General features: G+C 42.6%; 1 protein-coding gene and 1 long non-coding RNA gene across 2 annotated transcripts in view; both read right to left on the reverse strand.

The window, feature by feature from the left end:
• LOC310673917 (uncharacterized protein) overlaps positions 1-15,797 on the reverse strand; it is a 45,987-nt gene that overhangs the window by 18,265 nt on the left and 11,925 nt on the right. Inside the window, exons 6-9 of the mRNA XM_083432738.1 lie at positions 15,259-15,387; positions 14,779-14,919; positions 14,055-14,183; positions 12,855-12,989 (exon numbers count right to left, since the gene is read on the reverse strand). Of these exons, the coding sequence (XP_083288864.1) occupies positions 12,855-12,989; positions 14,055-14,183; positions 14,779-14,919; positions 15,259-15,387 (534 nt within the window). The remainder of the gene's footprint in view (positions 1-12,854; positions 12,990-14,054; positions 14,184-14,778; positions 14,920-15,258; positions 15,388-15,797) is intronic.
• LOC310674020 lies at positions 653-4,276 on the reverse strand. The gene is made up of 3 exons (XR_014509324.1): positions 4,150-4,276; positions 3,515-3,649; positions 653-847 (listed from the first exon to the last, which is right to left on the reverse strand). It is a non-coding gene; the product is annotated as an uncharacterized lncRNA (long non-coding RNA).

The following is a 15,797-nucleotide window of genomic DNA, read 5'->3' on the forward strand; positions in this document are numbered from 1 at the left end:
GGATTAAAAACCAATTGTTTAGGCATGTTATCTGAAGATACATCAATACAGTGGTACCTAAGGTTAAGTACTTAATAAGTTTTGGAGGTCTGTTCTTAACCTGAAACTGTTCTTAACCTGAAGCAACACTTTAGCTAATGGGTCCTCCTGCTGCTGCTGCACTGCCGGAGCACGATTTCTGTTCTCATCCTGAAGCAAAGTTCTTAACCCGAGGTACTATTTCTGGGTTAGAGGAGTCTGTAAGCTGAAGTGTATGTAACCTGAAGCGTATGTAACCCGAGATACCACTGTATCTCAAAGAATTTCCCATAAATAGAGAAAATACAAAGCAAATATACTCGCTCAAAACAAGTCTACTGCAAGAAAAATATATATGAGATTTTTATTTACAAAAGCAAAGTTTGAGCAGTTATTTGATTAACTAAAACCATGAGTTTTGGTATCTCAGCAAATTCCCCACTTCCCCTCCCCATTTCGCAAGGTACACAAAATCTTTTGGTTGTTGTTGTTTTGTCCCGTCCCCCCCCCCCCATTAGGTACTATTTTCCGTTTCTTCTTCTTCTTTGTGTCTTACCTCACTCTGTGCACTTGTAATTTTGTACTTTTGATTTTTTAATAAAATTAAAAAAAAAAAACGTTCCCACCATTGGTAGCCTTTGTCCAGATATTACATTTTTTCTGCCCTGTGATAAATAAATAGAAACATTACCTGTCGTAATTTTACAGCAGAAAACAAAGCCAGGAATCGGGCACAATGCTTCTGAATTTGCATCTTCATCATAGGAACATCTGAACTTGCATACACACTCAGGTTGCTTAGCTACAGGGTCAGGCAATCTTTGGGGCACTTTATCAAAAGAGAAGACAAGAGATCATCAACATCTCAGAGCATTTCCCCATAGTATTAAAAATTCCACATGCACAAAAAGAATTGAACCTCTCCGTACCATAAACCCACTTCAAAAAAGTCATATAAGGTTTCCACTAACAAAAACAACCAGAGAGCACCTTTTCCTCTGTTTCTTGGATGAACCCAAACCATGAGTTTCTGTATTCCTGCAAATTCAAGGGCTTTTCAAAGACACTCATAATCATAGAATCATAGAGTTGGAAGAGACCACAAGGGCCATCGAGTCCAACCCCCTGCCAAGCAGGAAACACCATCAGAGCACTCCTGACATATGGTTGTCAAGCCTCTGCTTAAAGACCTCCAAAGAAGGAGACTCCACCACACTCCTTGGCAGCAAATTCCACTGTCGAACAGCTCTTACTGTCAGGAAGTTCTTCCTAATGTTTAGGTGGAATCTTCTTTCTTGTAGTTTGGATCCATTGCTCCGTGTCCGCTTCTCTGGAGCAGCAGAAAACAACCTTTCTCCCTCCTCTATGTGACATCCTTTTATATATTTGAACATGGCTATCATATCACCCCTTAACCTCCTCTTCTCCAGGCTAAACATGCCCAGCTCCCTTAGCCGTTCCTCATAAGGCATCGTTTCCAGGCCTTTGACCATTTTGGTTGCCCTCCTCTGGACACGTTCCAGTTTGTCAATGTCCTTCTTGAACTGTGGTGCCCAGAACTGGACACAGTACTCCAGGTGAGGTCTGACCACCTCTCACTGTTTTTCACAAGAGCAGCATCTACCCAGCCCTTGGTATCCTGATGCAGAAAGTCTCTTTTATTTGGCTTTTTACAACAGAAGATGTAGGCAGCATTATCACAGGGAAGACATATTTCCAGCACTGGAGCATCTTGATTTGCATTGACCTCAACATGTAATCTCTGCAAATCCAAAAGGCGTTAAAAGCCATTCTTACAAGCATTCATTTGGCTTCACAGCAATGCTTCTCTACTCTGCAATTCCTTAGAAAGCAAGATTTGTTGGAATTTCCACACACTGTGTGGATTACAAAGAACTCCCTGAGTATATAACAAACTGAAGCTCAAGCCATATAAGACTGAAGCACTGTTAGTGGGTGCTTCCATTGACTAGATGGATGGGAGGTTGCCTGCTTTCGATGGGATTGCACTCCATATGAAGGAGCAGCTACATAGTACTTTGCTGTTGCTTGAGGCTCAGGCGGCCTCAGTGGCCCAAAGTGCTTTCCATCAGCTTCAGATAGTGGCCCAGCTGCACCCCTATTTGGACAGTGACAGCCGAACTTCTGTCATTTATACTCTGGTAACCAAAGCTACGAAGATGAGTTTGACCAAGCTATGGGAGGCAGTGGAAGACAAGAGTGCCTGGCATGCTCTGGTCCATGGGGTCATGAACAGTCAGACATGACTAAACAACTAAACAACAACAACAACAACCTATATGTTTGGGATGTGGGTGGCGCTGTGGTGTAAACCACTGAGCCTTGGGCTTGCCGATCGGAAGGTCGGCGGTTCGAATCCCCACAACAGGGTGAGCTCCCGTTGCTCTGTCCCAGCTCCTGCTAACCTAGCAGTTCGAAAGCACGTCAAGTGCAATTAGATAAACAGGTACCACTCTGGCAAGAAGCTAAACGGCATATCCGTGTGCTGCTCTGGTTTTGCCAGAAACGACTTAGTCATGCTGGCCGCATGACCCAGAAAAACTGTCTGCGGACAAACGTCAGCTCCCTCAGCCAACATAGCGAGATGAGCGCCACAACCCCAGAGTCATTCGCAACTGGACTTAACTATCAGGGGTCCTTTTTAACGTCTGTGTTAGATTATTGCAGCACATTATATATAGGGCTGCCTCTGAAATTGCTTTGGAAACTTAAGCCGCTGCAGAATTCAGTGGCCAGGTTGCTCACAAGGGCAAGGCGGTTTGAGCATATCACACTAATCCTAGCCTGACTGCACTGGCTGCCGGTTAGTTTTGGGACCCAATTCAAATTGCTGGTTTTACTTATAAAGCCTTACACAGCTCAGGATCACAATACCTCAAGAACCGCCTCTTCCCATATGAACCAGCCTGGACCCTTTAATTATAATCTGAGGCCTGTCTTTGTGTGCCTCTTCCACAAGAGGTCTGGAAGCTGGCAACACGAGAACAGGTCTCTTCAGTGGTGACACCATGTTTCTGAGATGCTTTTGGAAGAATATATGTAGATAATAGTTCTTCTAGCACAAAGAAAGTATTGTGATGTTATCTGGCTTTTGGCAGCAAAGGACAAAGCCGGGAGCAGAGCAAGATCTTCTTGATGACACATTTTCACCATGGGAACAACTTGACTTGCACGTACCCAAACATTTTTTGTTCAGTCGTCGGGAGACTTTACATGAACAGAGATCAAGAGATCATCAACATCTCAAAGTCATAAGGTTTCTATTTCCAAGTATAACCAATGCGGCCATTTCCCCATTTATTTGCTGAACCCAAACCATGATTTTATGCATCCTTGCAAATTCAAGAGATTTTCAGCTGGTTCCATCTCCAACTGTTTTTGGAGACCAGCAGGTACCCACCCACGGGAATCCTGACCCAGAAATCCCCCCATTCATCATAGTTCCTCCAGCACATTAAAAGCATGGGAATATTACCTTGCTTTTTACAACAGAAGACAAAGTCGGGATTAGAGCAGACTCTTGTTGAAGATGCATATTCACTGTGGCCACATGTTACCTTGCATTGACCATGACATTTCTTGCCTTCAGGGCGGACCAATCCGTGAGACACTTTGGAAAAACAGAGAAGATACCATCAATATCTTCCCATGCACATAGAAAATATATATTTTTAATAAGCGGTTTAATTTCTAAATACCATGGTTTCTATCCAATGAATTCATTCACATTGGAACAATGACTTCAACCTGAGGAATGGAACATCTCTCCTTGTCTTTTTCCTATATCACCTTGTGCCATCCACAAGCTGCTTACAAACAGAAGTTCTTGCAGAAGTGGGATGAGTTTGTTGGATACAACCCCATAAGTCCATTTCTTTGAAGTTAGAAAAGGCTGCCCATTTATGAAAATAAACGGACAGCTCTGCCTATTTCTTTGATGAACAGGATTTTATATCCCAGCAAATTCAACAGCTTTTCTAAGACACGGGTTCCATCTCCCACGGTTTTTCTCAAGACCAGCAGGTACCCACCCGCTGGAATACTGACCCAGAAATCTCCCCCCCCCCCCATCATTGTTCCTCCACCACATTAAAAGCATGGGAATATTACCTTGCTTTTTACAACAGAAGACAAAGTCAGGATTAGAGCAGACTCTTGTTGAAGATGCATATTCACTGTGGCCACATGTTACCTTGCATTGACCATGACATTTCTTGCCTTCAGGGCGGACAAAACCGTGAGACACTTTAGAAAAACAGAGAAGATACCATTCACATCTTTCCATATAATGAGGGAGGGAAAATTAAGAGTCTGATATCTAAATAGGTAAAGGTAAAGGGACCCCTGACCATTAGGTCCAGTCCAGCTCACCCTATTGCAGAGATTCGAACTGCCGACCTTCTGATCTGCAAGTCCTAGGCTCTGTGGTTTAACCCACAGCGCCACCCATGTCCCATTTGATCTCTAAATACTATGGGTCTATTCCCTGTGGCACCATTTTCACAAAAACAACCACATGTGAAATGGAGGTTTTCCATACTATGGGTCTATTCCCTGTGGCACCATTTTCACAAAAACAACCACATGTGAAATGGAGGTTTTCTTTCCACTGCTCTCTCTGCCAGCACCATTAAATCTGTTCCAAAGTATTCAAAGATGCCATGATTTTTTAGCAGTCAGGTAGTCCTTAACCTGTGAAACTTGGGCCCACCATCACTCACTACAGTTTAGACTAGAAAGTGTTTATTGTTCCATGGCACAAGACAAGCATAAACATGCTAGCCACATAACCTTTAAAAGATGCTGGTACATCCTAAATTAGCCTACTATAATACCTTTCTGGGCTTAGAAGTAAACCTTGCGAAATGCAAGTATACAGAGAGATGCACAAGCATTTTGCCATGCTATACGGAACCATCAAACATGTAACCTTCAGCTTCTCTGCTGATATGTTGCACTGAGCAAAAACTCTTTTCCTTGAATGCCTCACACTCCTGCCATAAGCAAAAGTCTCTTTGCAATCGGAAGGACATTGTTGGATAAAACATCCAAGTCAATCTCTCTCAGGCTTTGGTCAATTGTTTAGGCACTTTATCTGAACAAGAAATCATCAAAATCTCAAAGCATTTCCCATAAATAGAGAAATGCAAAGCAAATGTACTCTCTAAACAAGTCTACTCCAAGAAAACATAATATGAGGCTGTTATTTCCAAAACCAAAGTCTGAGCCGTTATTTGATGAACTAAAACCATGAGTTTCTCTATATCAGCAAATTCACCAACTTTTCAAAGACACGGGTTCCATCTCCCACGGTTTTTCAAAAGACCAGCATGTACCAACCCGCTGGAATCCTGACCCAGAAATGCCCCCTCTCATCACTGTTCCTCCACCATATTCAAAGCATGGGAATATTACCTTCCTTTTTACAACAGAAGACAAAGTCGGGATTAGAGCAGACTCTTGTTGCATATTCACTGTGGCCACATGCTAACTTGCATTGACCATGACATTTCTTGCCTTCAGGGCGGACCAATCCGTGAGACACTTTGGAAAAACAGAGAAGATACCATCCACATATTTCCATATAATGAGGGAGGGAGAATGAAGAGTTTGATGTCTAAATACTAGGAGTCAATTCCCAGTGGCACGATCCCATTTTCACAAAAACATCCACCTGTGAAATGGAGGTTTTCTTTCCTCTGCTCTCTCTGCCAGCACCACTAAATCTGTTCCAAAGGATTCAGAGATGCCATGATCTTCTGGCAATCAGTTAGTCCTTAATATGTGAAACTTGGGCTCACCATTACCCACTTCAGTCTAGAGTAGAAAGTGTTTCTTATCTTACGGCACAAGACAACAATAAACATGCTAGCCACATAAACTTTAAAAGATGCTGGTACATCTTGAACCAAACTACTGTAATACAGTTCTGGGCTTTGAAGTAAACCTTGCAAGATACAAGTATACAGAGAGATGCACAAGCATTTTGCCATGCTAGCTCACCATGCTATGCTGAACCATACAACATGTAACCTTCAGCTTCTCTGCTGATATGTTGCACTGAGCAAAAATGCTTTTCCTTGAATGCCTCACACTCCTGCCATAAGCAAAATCCCTTTGTGATTGGATGGTCATTGTTGGATTAAAAACCAATTGTTTAGGCATGTTATCTGAAGATACATCAATACAGTGGTACCTAAGGTTAAGTACTTAATAAGTTTCGGAGGTCTGTTCTTAACCTGAAACTGTTCTTAACCTGAAGCAACACTTTAGCTAATGGGTCCTCCTGCTGCTGCTGTGCCGCCGGAGCACGATTTCTGTTCTCATCCTGAAGCAAAGTTCTTAACCCGAGGAACTATTTCTGGGTTAGAGGAGTCTGTAAGCTGAAGCGTATGTAACCTGAAGCGTATGTAACCCGAGGTACCACTCTATCTCAAAGAATTTCCCATAAATAGAGAAAATACAAAGCAAATATAGTCGCTCAAAACAAGTGTACTGCAAGAAAAAAATATATGAGATTTTTATTTACAAAAGCAAAGTTTGAGCAGTTATTTGATTAACTAAAACCATGAGTTTTGGTATCCCAGCAAATTCCCCATTTCCCCTCCCCATTTCGCAAGGTACACAAAATATTTTGGTTGTTGTTGTTTTGTCCCGTCCCCCCACATAGGTACTATTTTCCGTTTCTTCTTCTTCTTTGTGTCTTACCTCAATCTGTGCACTTGTAATTTTGTACTTTTGATTTTTTAATAAGGTTTTTTTTAAAAAAAAAACGTTCCCACCATTGGTAGCCTTTGTCCAGATATTACATTTTTTCTGCCTTGTGATAAATAAATAGAAACATTACCTGTCGTAATTTTACAGCAGAAAACAAAGCCAGGAATCGGGCACAATGCTTCTGAATTTGCATCTTCATCATAGGAACATCTGAACTTGCATACACACTCAGGTTGCTTAGCTACAGGGTCAGGCAATCTTTGGGGCACTTTATCAAAAGAGAAGACAAGAGATCATCAACATCTCAGAGCATTTCCCCATAGTATTAAAAATTCCACATGCACAAAAAGAATTTAACCTCTCCGTACCATAAACCCACTTCAAAAAAGTCATATAAGGTTTCCACTAACAAAAACAACCAGAGAGCACCTTTTCCTCGGTTTCTTTGATGAACCCAAACCATGAGTTTCTGTATTCCTGCAAATTCAAGGGCTTTTCAAAGACACTCCTTCCACCTCTCACTGTTTTTCACAAGAGCAGCATCTACCCACCCCTTGGTATCCTGATCCAGAAAGTCTCTTTTATTTGGCTTTTTACAACAGAAGATGTAGGCAGCATTATCACAGGCTCTTGTGGAAGACAGATTATCAGCACTGGAGCATCTTGATTTGCATTGACCTCAACATGGAATCAGGGATGCGGGTGGCGCTGTGGGTTAAAGCCTCAGTGCCTAGGGCTTGCCGATCGTAAGGTCGGCGGTTCGAATCCCCGCGGTGGGGTGCGCTCCCGCTGTTCGGTCCCAGCACCTGCCAACCTAGCAGTTCGAAAGCACTCTCGGGTGCAAGTAGATAAATAGGGACCGCTTACTAGCGGGAAGGTAAACGGCGTTTCCGTGTTCAGCTCTGGCTCGCCAGAGCAGCGATGTCACGCTGGCCATTGACCCGGAAGTGTCTTCGGACAGCGCTGGCCCCCAGCCTCTTTGAGTGAGATGGGCACACAACCCTAGAGTCTGCCAAGACTGGCCCATATGGGCAGGGGTACCTTTACCTTTACCTTTACAACATGTAATCTCTGCAAATCCAAAAGGCGTTAAAAGCCATTCTTGCAAGCATTCATTTGGCTTCACAGCAATGCCTGTCTACTCTGCAATTCCTTAGAAAACAAGATTTGTTGGAATTTCCACACACTGTGTGGATTACAAAGAACTCCCTGAGTATATAACAAACTGAAGCTCAAGCCATATAAGACTGAAGCACCGTTAGTGGGTGGTTCCATAGACTAGGTGGATGGGAGGTTGCCTGCTTTCGATGGGATTACACTCCATCTGAAGGAGCAGCTACATAGTACTTTGCTGTTGCTTGAGGCTCAGGCGGCCTCAGTGGCCCAAAGTGCTTTCCATCAGCTTCAGGTAGTGGCCCAGCTGCACCCCTATTTGGACAGTGGCAGCCTAACTTCTGTCATTTATACTCTGGTAACCAAAGCTACGAAGATGAGTTTGACCAAGCTATGGGAGGCAGTGGAAGACAAGAGTGCCTGGCATGCTCTGGTCCATGGGGTCACGAACAGTCAGACATGACTAAACAACTAAACAACAACAACAACAACCTATATGTTTGGGATGTGGGTGGCGCTGTGGTGTAAACCACTGAGCCTTGGGCTTGCCGATCGGAAGGTCGGTGGTTCGAATCCCCACAACAGGGTGAGCTCCCGTTGCTCTGTCCCAGCTCCTGCTAACCTAGCAGTTCGAAAGCACGTCAAGTGCAATTAGATAAACAGGTACCTCTCTGGCAAGAAGGTAAACGGCATATCCGTGCGCTGCTCTGGTTTCGCCAGAAACGACTTAGTCATGCTGGCCGCATGACCCAGAAAAACTATCTGCGGACAAACGTCAGCTCCCTCGGCCAGTATAGCGAGATGAGCGCCACAACCCCAGAGTCATTCGCAACTGGACTTAACCATCAGGGGTCCTTTTTAACATCTGTGTTAGATTATTGCAGCACAAATTGCTTTGGAAACTTAAGCCGCTGCAGAATTCAGTGGCCAGGTTGCTCACAAGGGCAAGGCGGTTTGAGCATATCACACTAATCCTAGCCTGACTGCACTGGCTGCCGGTTAGTTTTGGGACCCAATTCAAATTGCTGGTTTTACTTATAAAGCCTTACACAGCTCAGGATCACAATACCTCAAGAACCGCCTCTTCCCATATGAACCAGCCTGGACCCTTTGATTATAATCTGAGGCCTGTCTTTGTGTGCCTCTTCCACAAGAGGTCTGGAAGCTGGCAACACGAGAACAGGTCTCTTCAGTGGTGACACCATGTTTCTGAGATGCTTTTGGAAGAATATATGTATATAATAGTTCTTCTAGCACAAAGAAAGTATTGTGATGTTCTCTGGCTTTTGGCAGCAAAGGACAAAGCCGGGAGCAGAGCAAGATCTTCTTGATGACACATTTTCACCATGGGAACAGCTTGACTTGCACGTACCCAAACATTTTTTGTTCAGTCGTCGGGAGACTTTACATGAACAGAGATCAAGAGATCATCAACATCTCAAAGTCATAAGGTTTCTATTTCCAAGTATAACCAATGTGGCCATTTCCCCATTTATTTGATGAACCCAAACCATGATTTTATGCATCCTTGCAAATTCAAGAGATTTTCAGCTGGTTCCATCTCCAACTGTTTTTGGAGACCAGCAGCTACCCACCCACGGGAATCCTGACCCAGAAATCCCCCCATTCATCATAGTTCCTCCAGCACATTAAAAGCATGGGAATATTACCTTGCTTTTTACAACAGAAGACAAAGTCGGGATCAGAGCAGACTCTTGTTGAAGAAGCATATTCACTGTGGCCACATGTTACCTTGCATTGACCATGACATTTCTTGCCTTCAGGGCGGACCAATCCGTGAGACACTTTGGAAAAACAGAGAAGATACCATCAATATCTTCCCATGCACATAGAAAATATATATTTTTAAAAAGCCGTTTAATTTCTAAATACCATGGTTTGTAGCCAATGAATTCATTCCCATTGTAACAATGACTTCAACCTGAGGAATGGAACATCTCGAACATCTCTCGTTGTCTTTTTCCTATATCACTTTGTGCCATCCACAAGCTGCTTACAAACAGAAGTTCTTGCACAAGTGAAATGAGTTTGTTGGATACAACCCCATAAGTCCATTTCTTTGAAGTTAGAAAAGGCTGCCCATTTATGAAAATAAACGGACAGCTCTGCCTATTTCTTTGATGAACAGGATTCTATATGCCAGCAAATTCAACAGCTGTTCTAAGACACGGGTTCCATCTCCCATGGTTTTTCTCAAGACCAGCAGGTACCCACCCACGGGAATCCTGACCCAGAAATCCCCCCATTTATCATAGTTCCTCCACCACATTAAAAGCATGGGAATATTACCTTGCTTTTTACAACAGAAGACAAAGTCAGGATTAGAGCAAACTCTTGTTGAAGATGCATATTCACTGTGGCCACATGTTACCTTGCATTGACCATGACATTTCTTGCCTTCAGGGTGGACAAATCCGTGAGACACTTTAGAAAAACAGAGAAGATACCATCCACATCTTTCCATATAATGAGGGAGGGAAAATTAAGGGTCTGATATCTAAATAGGTAAAGGTAAAGGGACCCCTGACCATTAGGTCCAGTCGAGTTCACCCTATTGCAGAGATTCGAACTGCCGACCTTCTGATCAGCAAGTCCTAGGCTCTGTGGTTTAACCCACAGCGCCACCCATGTCCCATTTGATGTCTAAATACTATGGGTCTATTGCCTGTGGCACCATTTTCACAAAAACAACCACATGTGAAATGGAGGTTTTCTTTCCACTGCTCTCTCTGCCAGCACCATTAAAACTGTTCCAAGGTATTCAAAGATGCCATGATTTTTTAGCAGTCAGGTAGTCCTTAACCTGTGAAACTTGGGCCCACCATCACTCACTTCAGTTTCGAGTAGAAAGTGTTTATTGTTCCATGGCACAAGACAAGCATAAACATGCTAGCCACATAACCTTTAAAAGATGCTGGTACATCGTAAATTAGCCTACTATAATACCTTTCTGGGCTTAGAAGTAAACCTTGCGAAATGCAAGTATACAGAGAGATGCACAAGCATTTTGCCATGCTATACGGAACCATCAAACATGGAACCTTCAGCTTCTCTGCTGATATGTTGCACTGAGCAAAAACTCTTTTCCTTGAATGCCTCACACTCCTGCCATAAGCAAAAGTCTCTTTGCAATCGGAAGGACATTGTTGGAGAAAACATCCAAGTCAATCTCTCTCAGGCTTTGGTCAATTGTTTAGGCACTTTATCTGAACAAGAAATCATCAAAATCTCAAAGCATTTCCCATAAATAGAGAAATGCAAAGCAAATGTACTCTCTAAACAAGTCTACTACAAGAAAACATCATATGAGGCTGTTATTTCCAAAACCAAAGTCTGAGCCGTTATTTGATGAACTAAAACCATGAGTTTCTCTATATCAGCAAATTCACCAACTTTTCAAAGACACGGGTTCCATCTCCCACTGTTTTTCAAAAGACCAGCATGTACCCACCCACTGGAATCCTGACCCAGAAATGCCCCCTCTCATCACTGTTCCTCCACCACATTAAAAGCATGGGAATATTACCTTCCTTTTTACAACAGAAGACAAAGTCGGGATTAGAGCAGACTCTTGTTGCATATTCACTGGGGCCACATGCTAACTTGCATTGACCATGACATTTCTTGCCTTCAGGGCGGACCAATCCGTGAGACACTTTGGAAAAACAGAGAAGATACCATCCACATCTTTCCATATAATGAGGGAGGGAGAATGAAGAGTTTGATGTCTAAATACTATGGGTCAATTCCCAGTGGCACGATCCCATTTTCACAAAAATATCCACCTGTGAAATGGAGGTTTTCTTTCCTCTGCTCTCTCTGCCAGCACCACTAAATCTGTTCCAAAGGATTCAGAGATGCCATGATCTTCTGGCAATCAGTTAGTCCTTCATATGTGAAACTTGGGCTCACCATCACCCACTTCAGTCTAGAGTAGAAAGTGTTTCTTATCTTACGGCACAAGACAAGAATAAACATGCTAGCCACATAAACTTTACAAGATGCTGGTACATCTTGAACTAATCTACTGTAATACAGTTCTGGGCTTTGAAGTAAACCTTGCAAGATGCAAGTATACAGAGAGATGCACAAGCATTTTGCCATGCTAGCTCACCATGCTATGCTGAACCATACAACATGTAACCTTCAGCTTCTCTGCCGATATGTTGCACTGAGCAAAAACGCTTTTCCTTGAATGACTCACACTCCTGCCATAAGCAAAATCCCTTTGTGATTGGATGGTCATTGTTGGATTAAAAACCAATTGTTTAGGCATGTTATCTGAAGATACATCAATGCAGTGGTACCTAAGGTTAAGTACTTAATAAGTTTTGGAGGTCTGTTCTTAACCTGAAACTGTTCTTAACCTGAAGCAACACTTTAGCTAATGGATCCTCCTGCTGCTGCTGTGCCGCCGGAGCACAATTTCTGTTCTCATCCTGAAGCAAAGTTCTTAACCCGAGGTACTATTTCTTGGTTAGAGGAGTCTGTAAGCTGAAGCATATGTAACCTGAAGCGTATGTAACCCGAGGTACCACTGTATCTCAAAGAATTTCCCATACATAGAGAAAATACAAAGCAAATATAGTCGCTCAAAACAAGTCTACTGCAAGAAAAATATATATGAGATTTTTATTTACAAAAGCAAAGTTTGAGCAGTTATTTGATTAACTAAAACCATGAGTTTTGGTATCTCAGCAAATTCATCAGCTTTCCAAAATTACGGGTTCCATCTCCCTCTATTTTTCTCAAGACCAGCATGTACCCACTGGCGGAGGAAGAGGAGTGCAGGAGGCGTGCCCCGCCCCTAGGACGCGCGCCAGCCCCGCCCCACCTGCTGTCCATCACCCAGTTCCGGATCATGAAGCTCCGCCACTGCATGTACCCACCCACTGGAATCCTGACCCAGAAATCCCCCCTCACATCATTGTTACCCCACCACATTAAAAGCATGGGAATATTACCTTGCTTTTTACAACAGAAGACAAAGTCGGGATTAGAGCAGACTCTTGTTGAAGATGCATATTCACTGTGGCTACATGCTAACTTGCATTGACCATGACATTTCTTGCCTTCAGGGCGGACCAATCCGTGAGACACTTTAGAAAAACAGAGAAGATATCATCCACATATTTCCATATAATGAGGGAGGGAGAATGAAGAGTTTGATGTCCTGTGAAACTTGGGCCCACCATCACTCACTACAGTTTAGACTAGAAAGTGCTTATTGTCTCATGGTACAAGTCAAGCAAGGGACGCGGGTGGCGCTGTGGGTTAAACCACAGAGCCTAGGACTTGCCAATCAGAAGGTTGGCGGTTCGAATCCCCACGACGGGGTGACCTCCCGTTGCTCGGTCCCTGCTCCTGCCAACCTAGCAGTTCGAAAGCCCGTCAAAGTTCAAGTAGATAAATAGGTACCGCTCCGGTGGGAAGGTGAACGACATTTCCGTGTGCTGCTCTGGTTTGCCAGAAGCAGCTTAGACATGCTGGCCACATGACCCAGAAGCTGTTTGTGAACAAACACCGGCTCCCTCGGCCAATAAAGCGAGATGAGCACCGCAACCCCAGAGTCGGCGGACGACTAGACCTAATAGTCAGGGGTCCCTTTACCTTTACCTTACAAGACAAGCATAAACATGCTAGCCACGTAAACTTTAAAAGATGCTCTTACATCTTGAACTAGTCTACTGTAATACAGTTATGGGCTTTGAAGTAAACCTTGTGAGATACAAGTATACAGAGAGATGCACAAGCATCTTGCCATGCTAGCTCGCCATGCTATACTGAACCATGTAACACGGCACCTTCAGTTTCTCTGCTGATACGTTGCATTGAGCAAAAACTCTTTTCCATGAATGCCTCACACTCCTGCCATAAGCAGTTGGAGGAAATACAAAGCAAATTTAATCTCTCAAACCAAGTCTACTGCAAGAAAAAGTAATATGGGGCTGTTATTTCCAAAACCAGAGTTTGAGTAGTTATTTGATGAACTAAAACCATGAGTTTCTATATCCCAGCAAATTCAACAGCTTTTCTAAGACACGGGTTCCATCTCCCACGGTTTTTCTCAAGACCAGCATGTACCCACCCGCTGGAATACTGACCCAGAAATCCCCCCCTCTCATCATTGTTCCTCCACCACTTTAAAAGCATGGGAACATTACCTTGCTTTTTACAACAGAAGACAAAGTCGGGATTAGAGCAGACTCTTGTTGCATATTCACTGGGGCCACATATTACCTTGCATTGACCATGACATTTTTTGCCTTCAGGGCGGACCAATCCGTGAGACACTTTGGAAAAACAGAGAAGATACCATCAATATCTTCCCATGCACATAGAAAATATATATTTTTTAAAAGCCGTTTAATTTCTAAATACCATGGTTTGTATCCAATGAATTCATTCACATTGTAACAATGACTTCAACCTGAGGAATGGAACATCTCTCCTTGTCTTTTTCCTATATCACCTTGTGCCATCCACAAGCTGCTTACAAACAGAAGTTCTTGCACAAGTGAGATGAGTTTGTTGGATAAAACCCCATAAGTCCATTTCTTTGAAGTTAGAAAAGGCTGCCCATTTATGAAAATAAACGGACAGCTCTGCCTATTTCTTTGATGAACAGGAATCTGCCTATTTCTTTGATGAACAGGAATCTATGAGTTTGTCTATCCCAGCAAATCCAAGGACCATTATAACCCTCTCATTCAATCACTCAATCGGCTTCACTTTAATTCCTGTTGATTAATTAGAAAACAAAATATACTGCAATTCTTGAGAAGACAATGTAAATAATTCCCATCTACCCACGTGTTGTGTGACTTACCCAGAAAACCCTGAATATATTATAGTTGTTCTAGCACAAAGAATTTTTTGGGATATTACCTGGATTGTGACAGCAAAAGACGAAGCCAGGAATAGAGCAGGAACATGTTGAAGACACCTTTTCACCCTTGGAACATCTTGCCTTGCATCTACCCACACATTTCTGAGCTGCAGCATTTGTCAATTGTTTAGGCTCTTTATCTTGACAGAGAACAAGAGATCATCAACATATCAGAGCATAATAATAATAATAATAATAATAATGTAGAGAGAATTCAATCTATCAACAGTTCAAATAAAGTTTTGTCAGGTTTCCATTTCCAAAAATAGCCAAAGAGCTCCTTTCCCTCTGGTTCTTTGATACTTCATAGCCATGAGTTTTTACATCCCTGCAAATTCAAGAGCTTTTTCAAAGACACTTGTTCCATTTCCCATTGCCCTGCACAGGGCCAATATCTACCCACCCACTGAGATCGTGACCCAGAAATCCCACACATGCGTCATTGTTGCTCCAGCACAATAAAAGTATGGGAATATTACCTCGCTTTTTGCAGCAGAAGACAAAGTCTGGATTAGAACAGGCTCTTGCTGAAGATGCATATTCACTGTTGCCACATGTTGACTTGCATTGACATTTCTTGCCTACACTGTGAACCAATCCTTGGGACACTTCAGCAAAGGAGAAAAGGAACCATTAACATCTTCCCTTATACATAGAAAAAATGGTTCAACAGCTAAATGCCATAGTTTTTATCCAGTGACATTGTCCCATTTTTTAACTCTCTTTTTTAAAAAATACTTTTTATTAATTTTCCAACATAGATATAGTTTAATCCAAGTTTTCACAAATTTAACATTTATGAACTTCCTTCAGCTTCACTGACAATCATCCATTTTTAACTCTTAGTTACGCATTTCTTCTGTTCTATATTGTCATTAGTCCTCCCTCCAATCATCCATTTCCTTTTAACAATATATCTCAGCTTTTACAGTGCTTCTTTATTTTTTATTTATTTTTTAAATAATATTTATTGGAAATTTAAAGTTACAAGAGAGAGAAAGAAAGAAAAACAGGAGAA

The sequence above is a fragment of the Podarcis tiliguerta genome (assembly GCF_965153285.1).
Source record: "Podarcis tiliguerta genome assembly, chromosome: 3".
NCBI classification, from domain to species: Eukaryota; Metazoa; Chordata; class Lepidosauria; order Squamata; family Lacertidae; genus Podarcis; species Podarcis tiliguerta.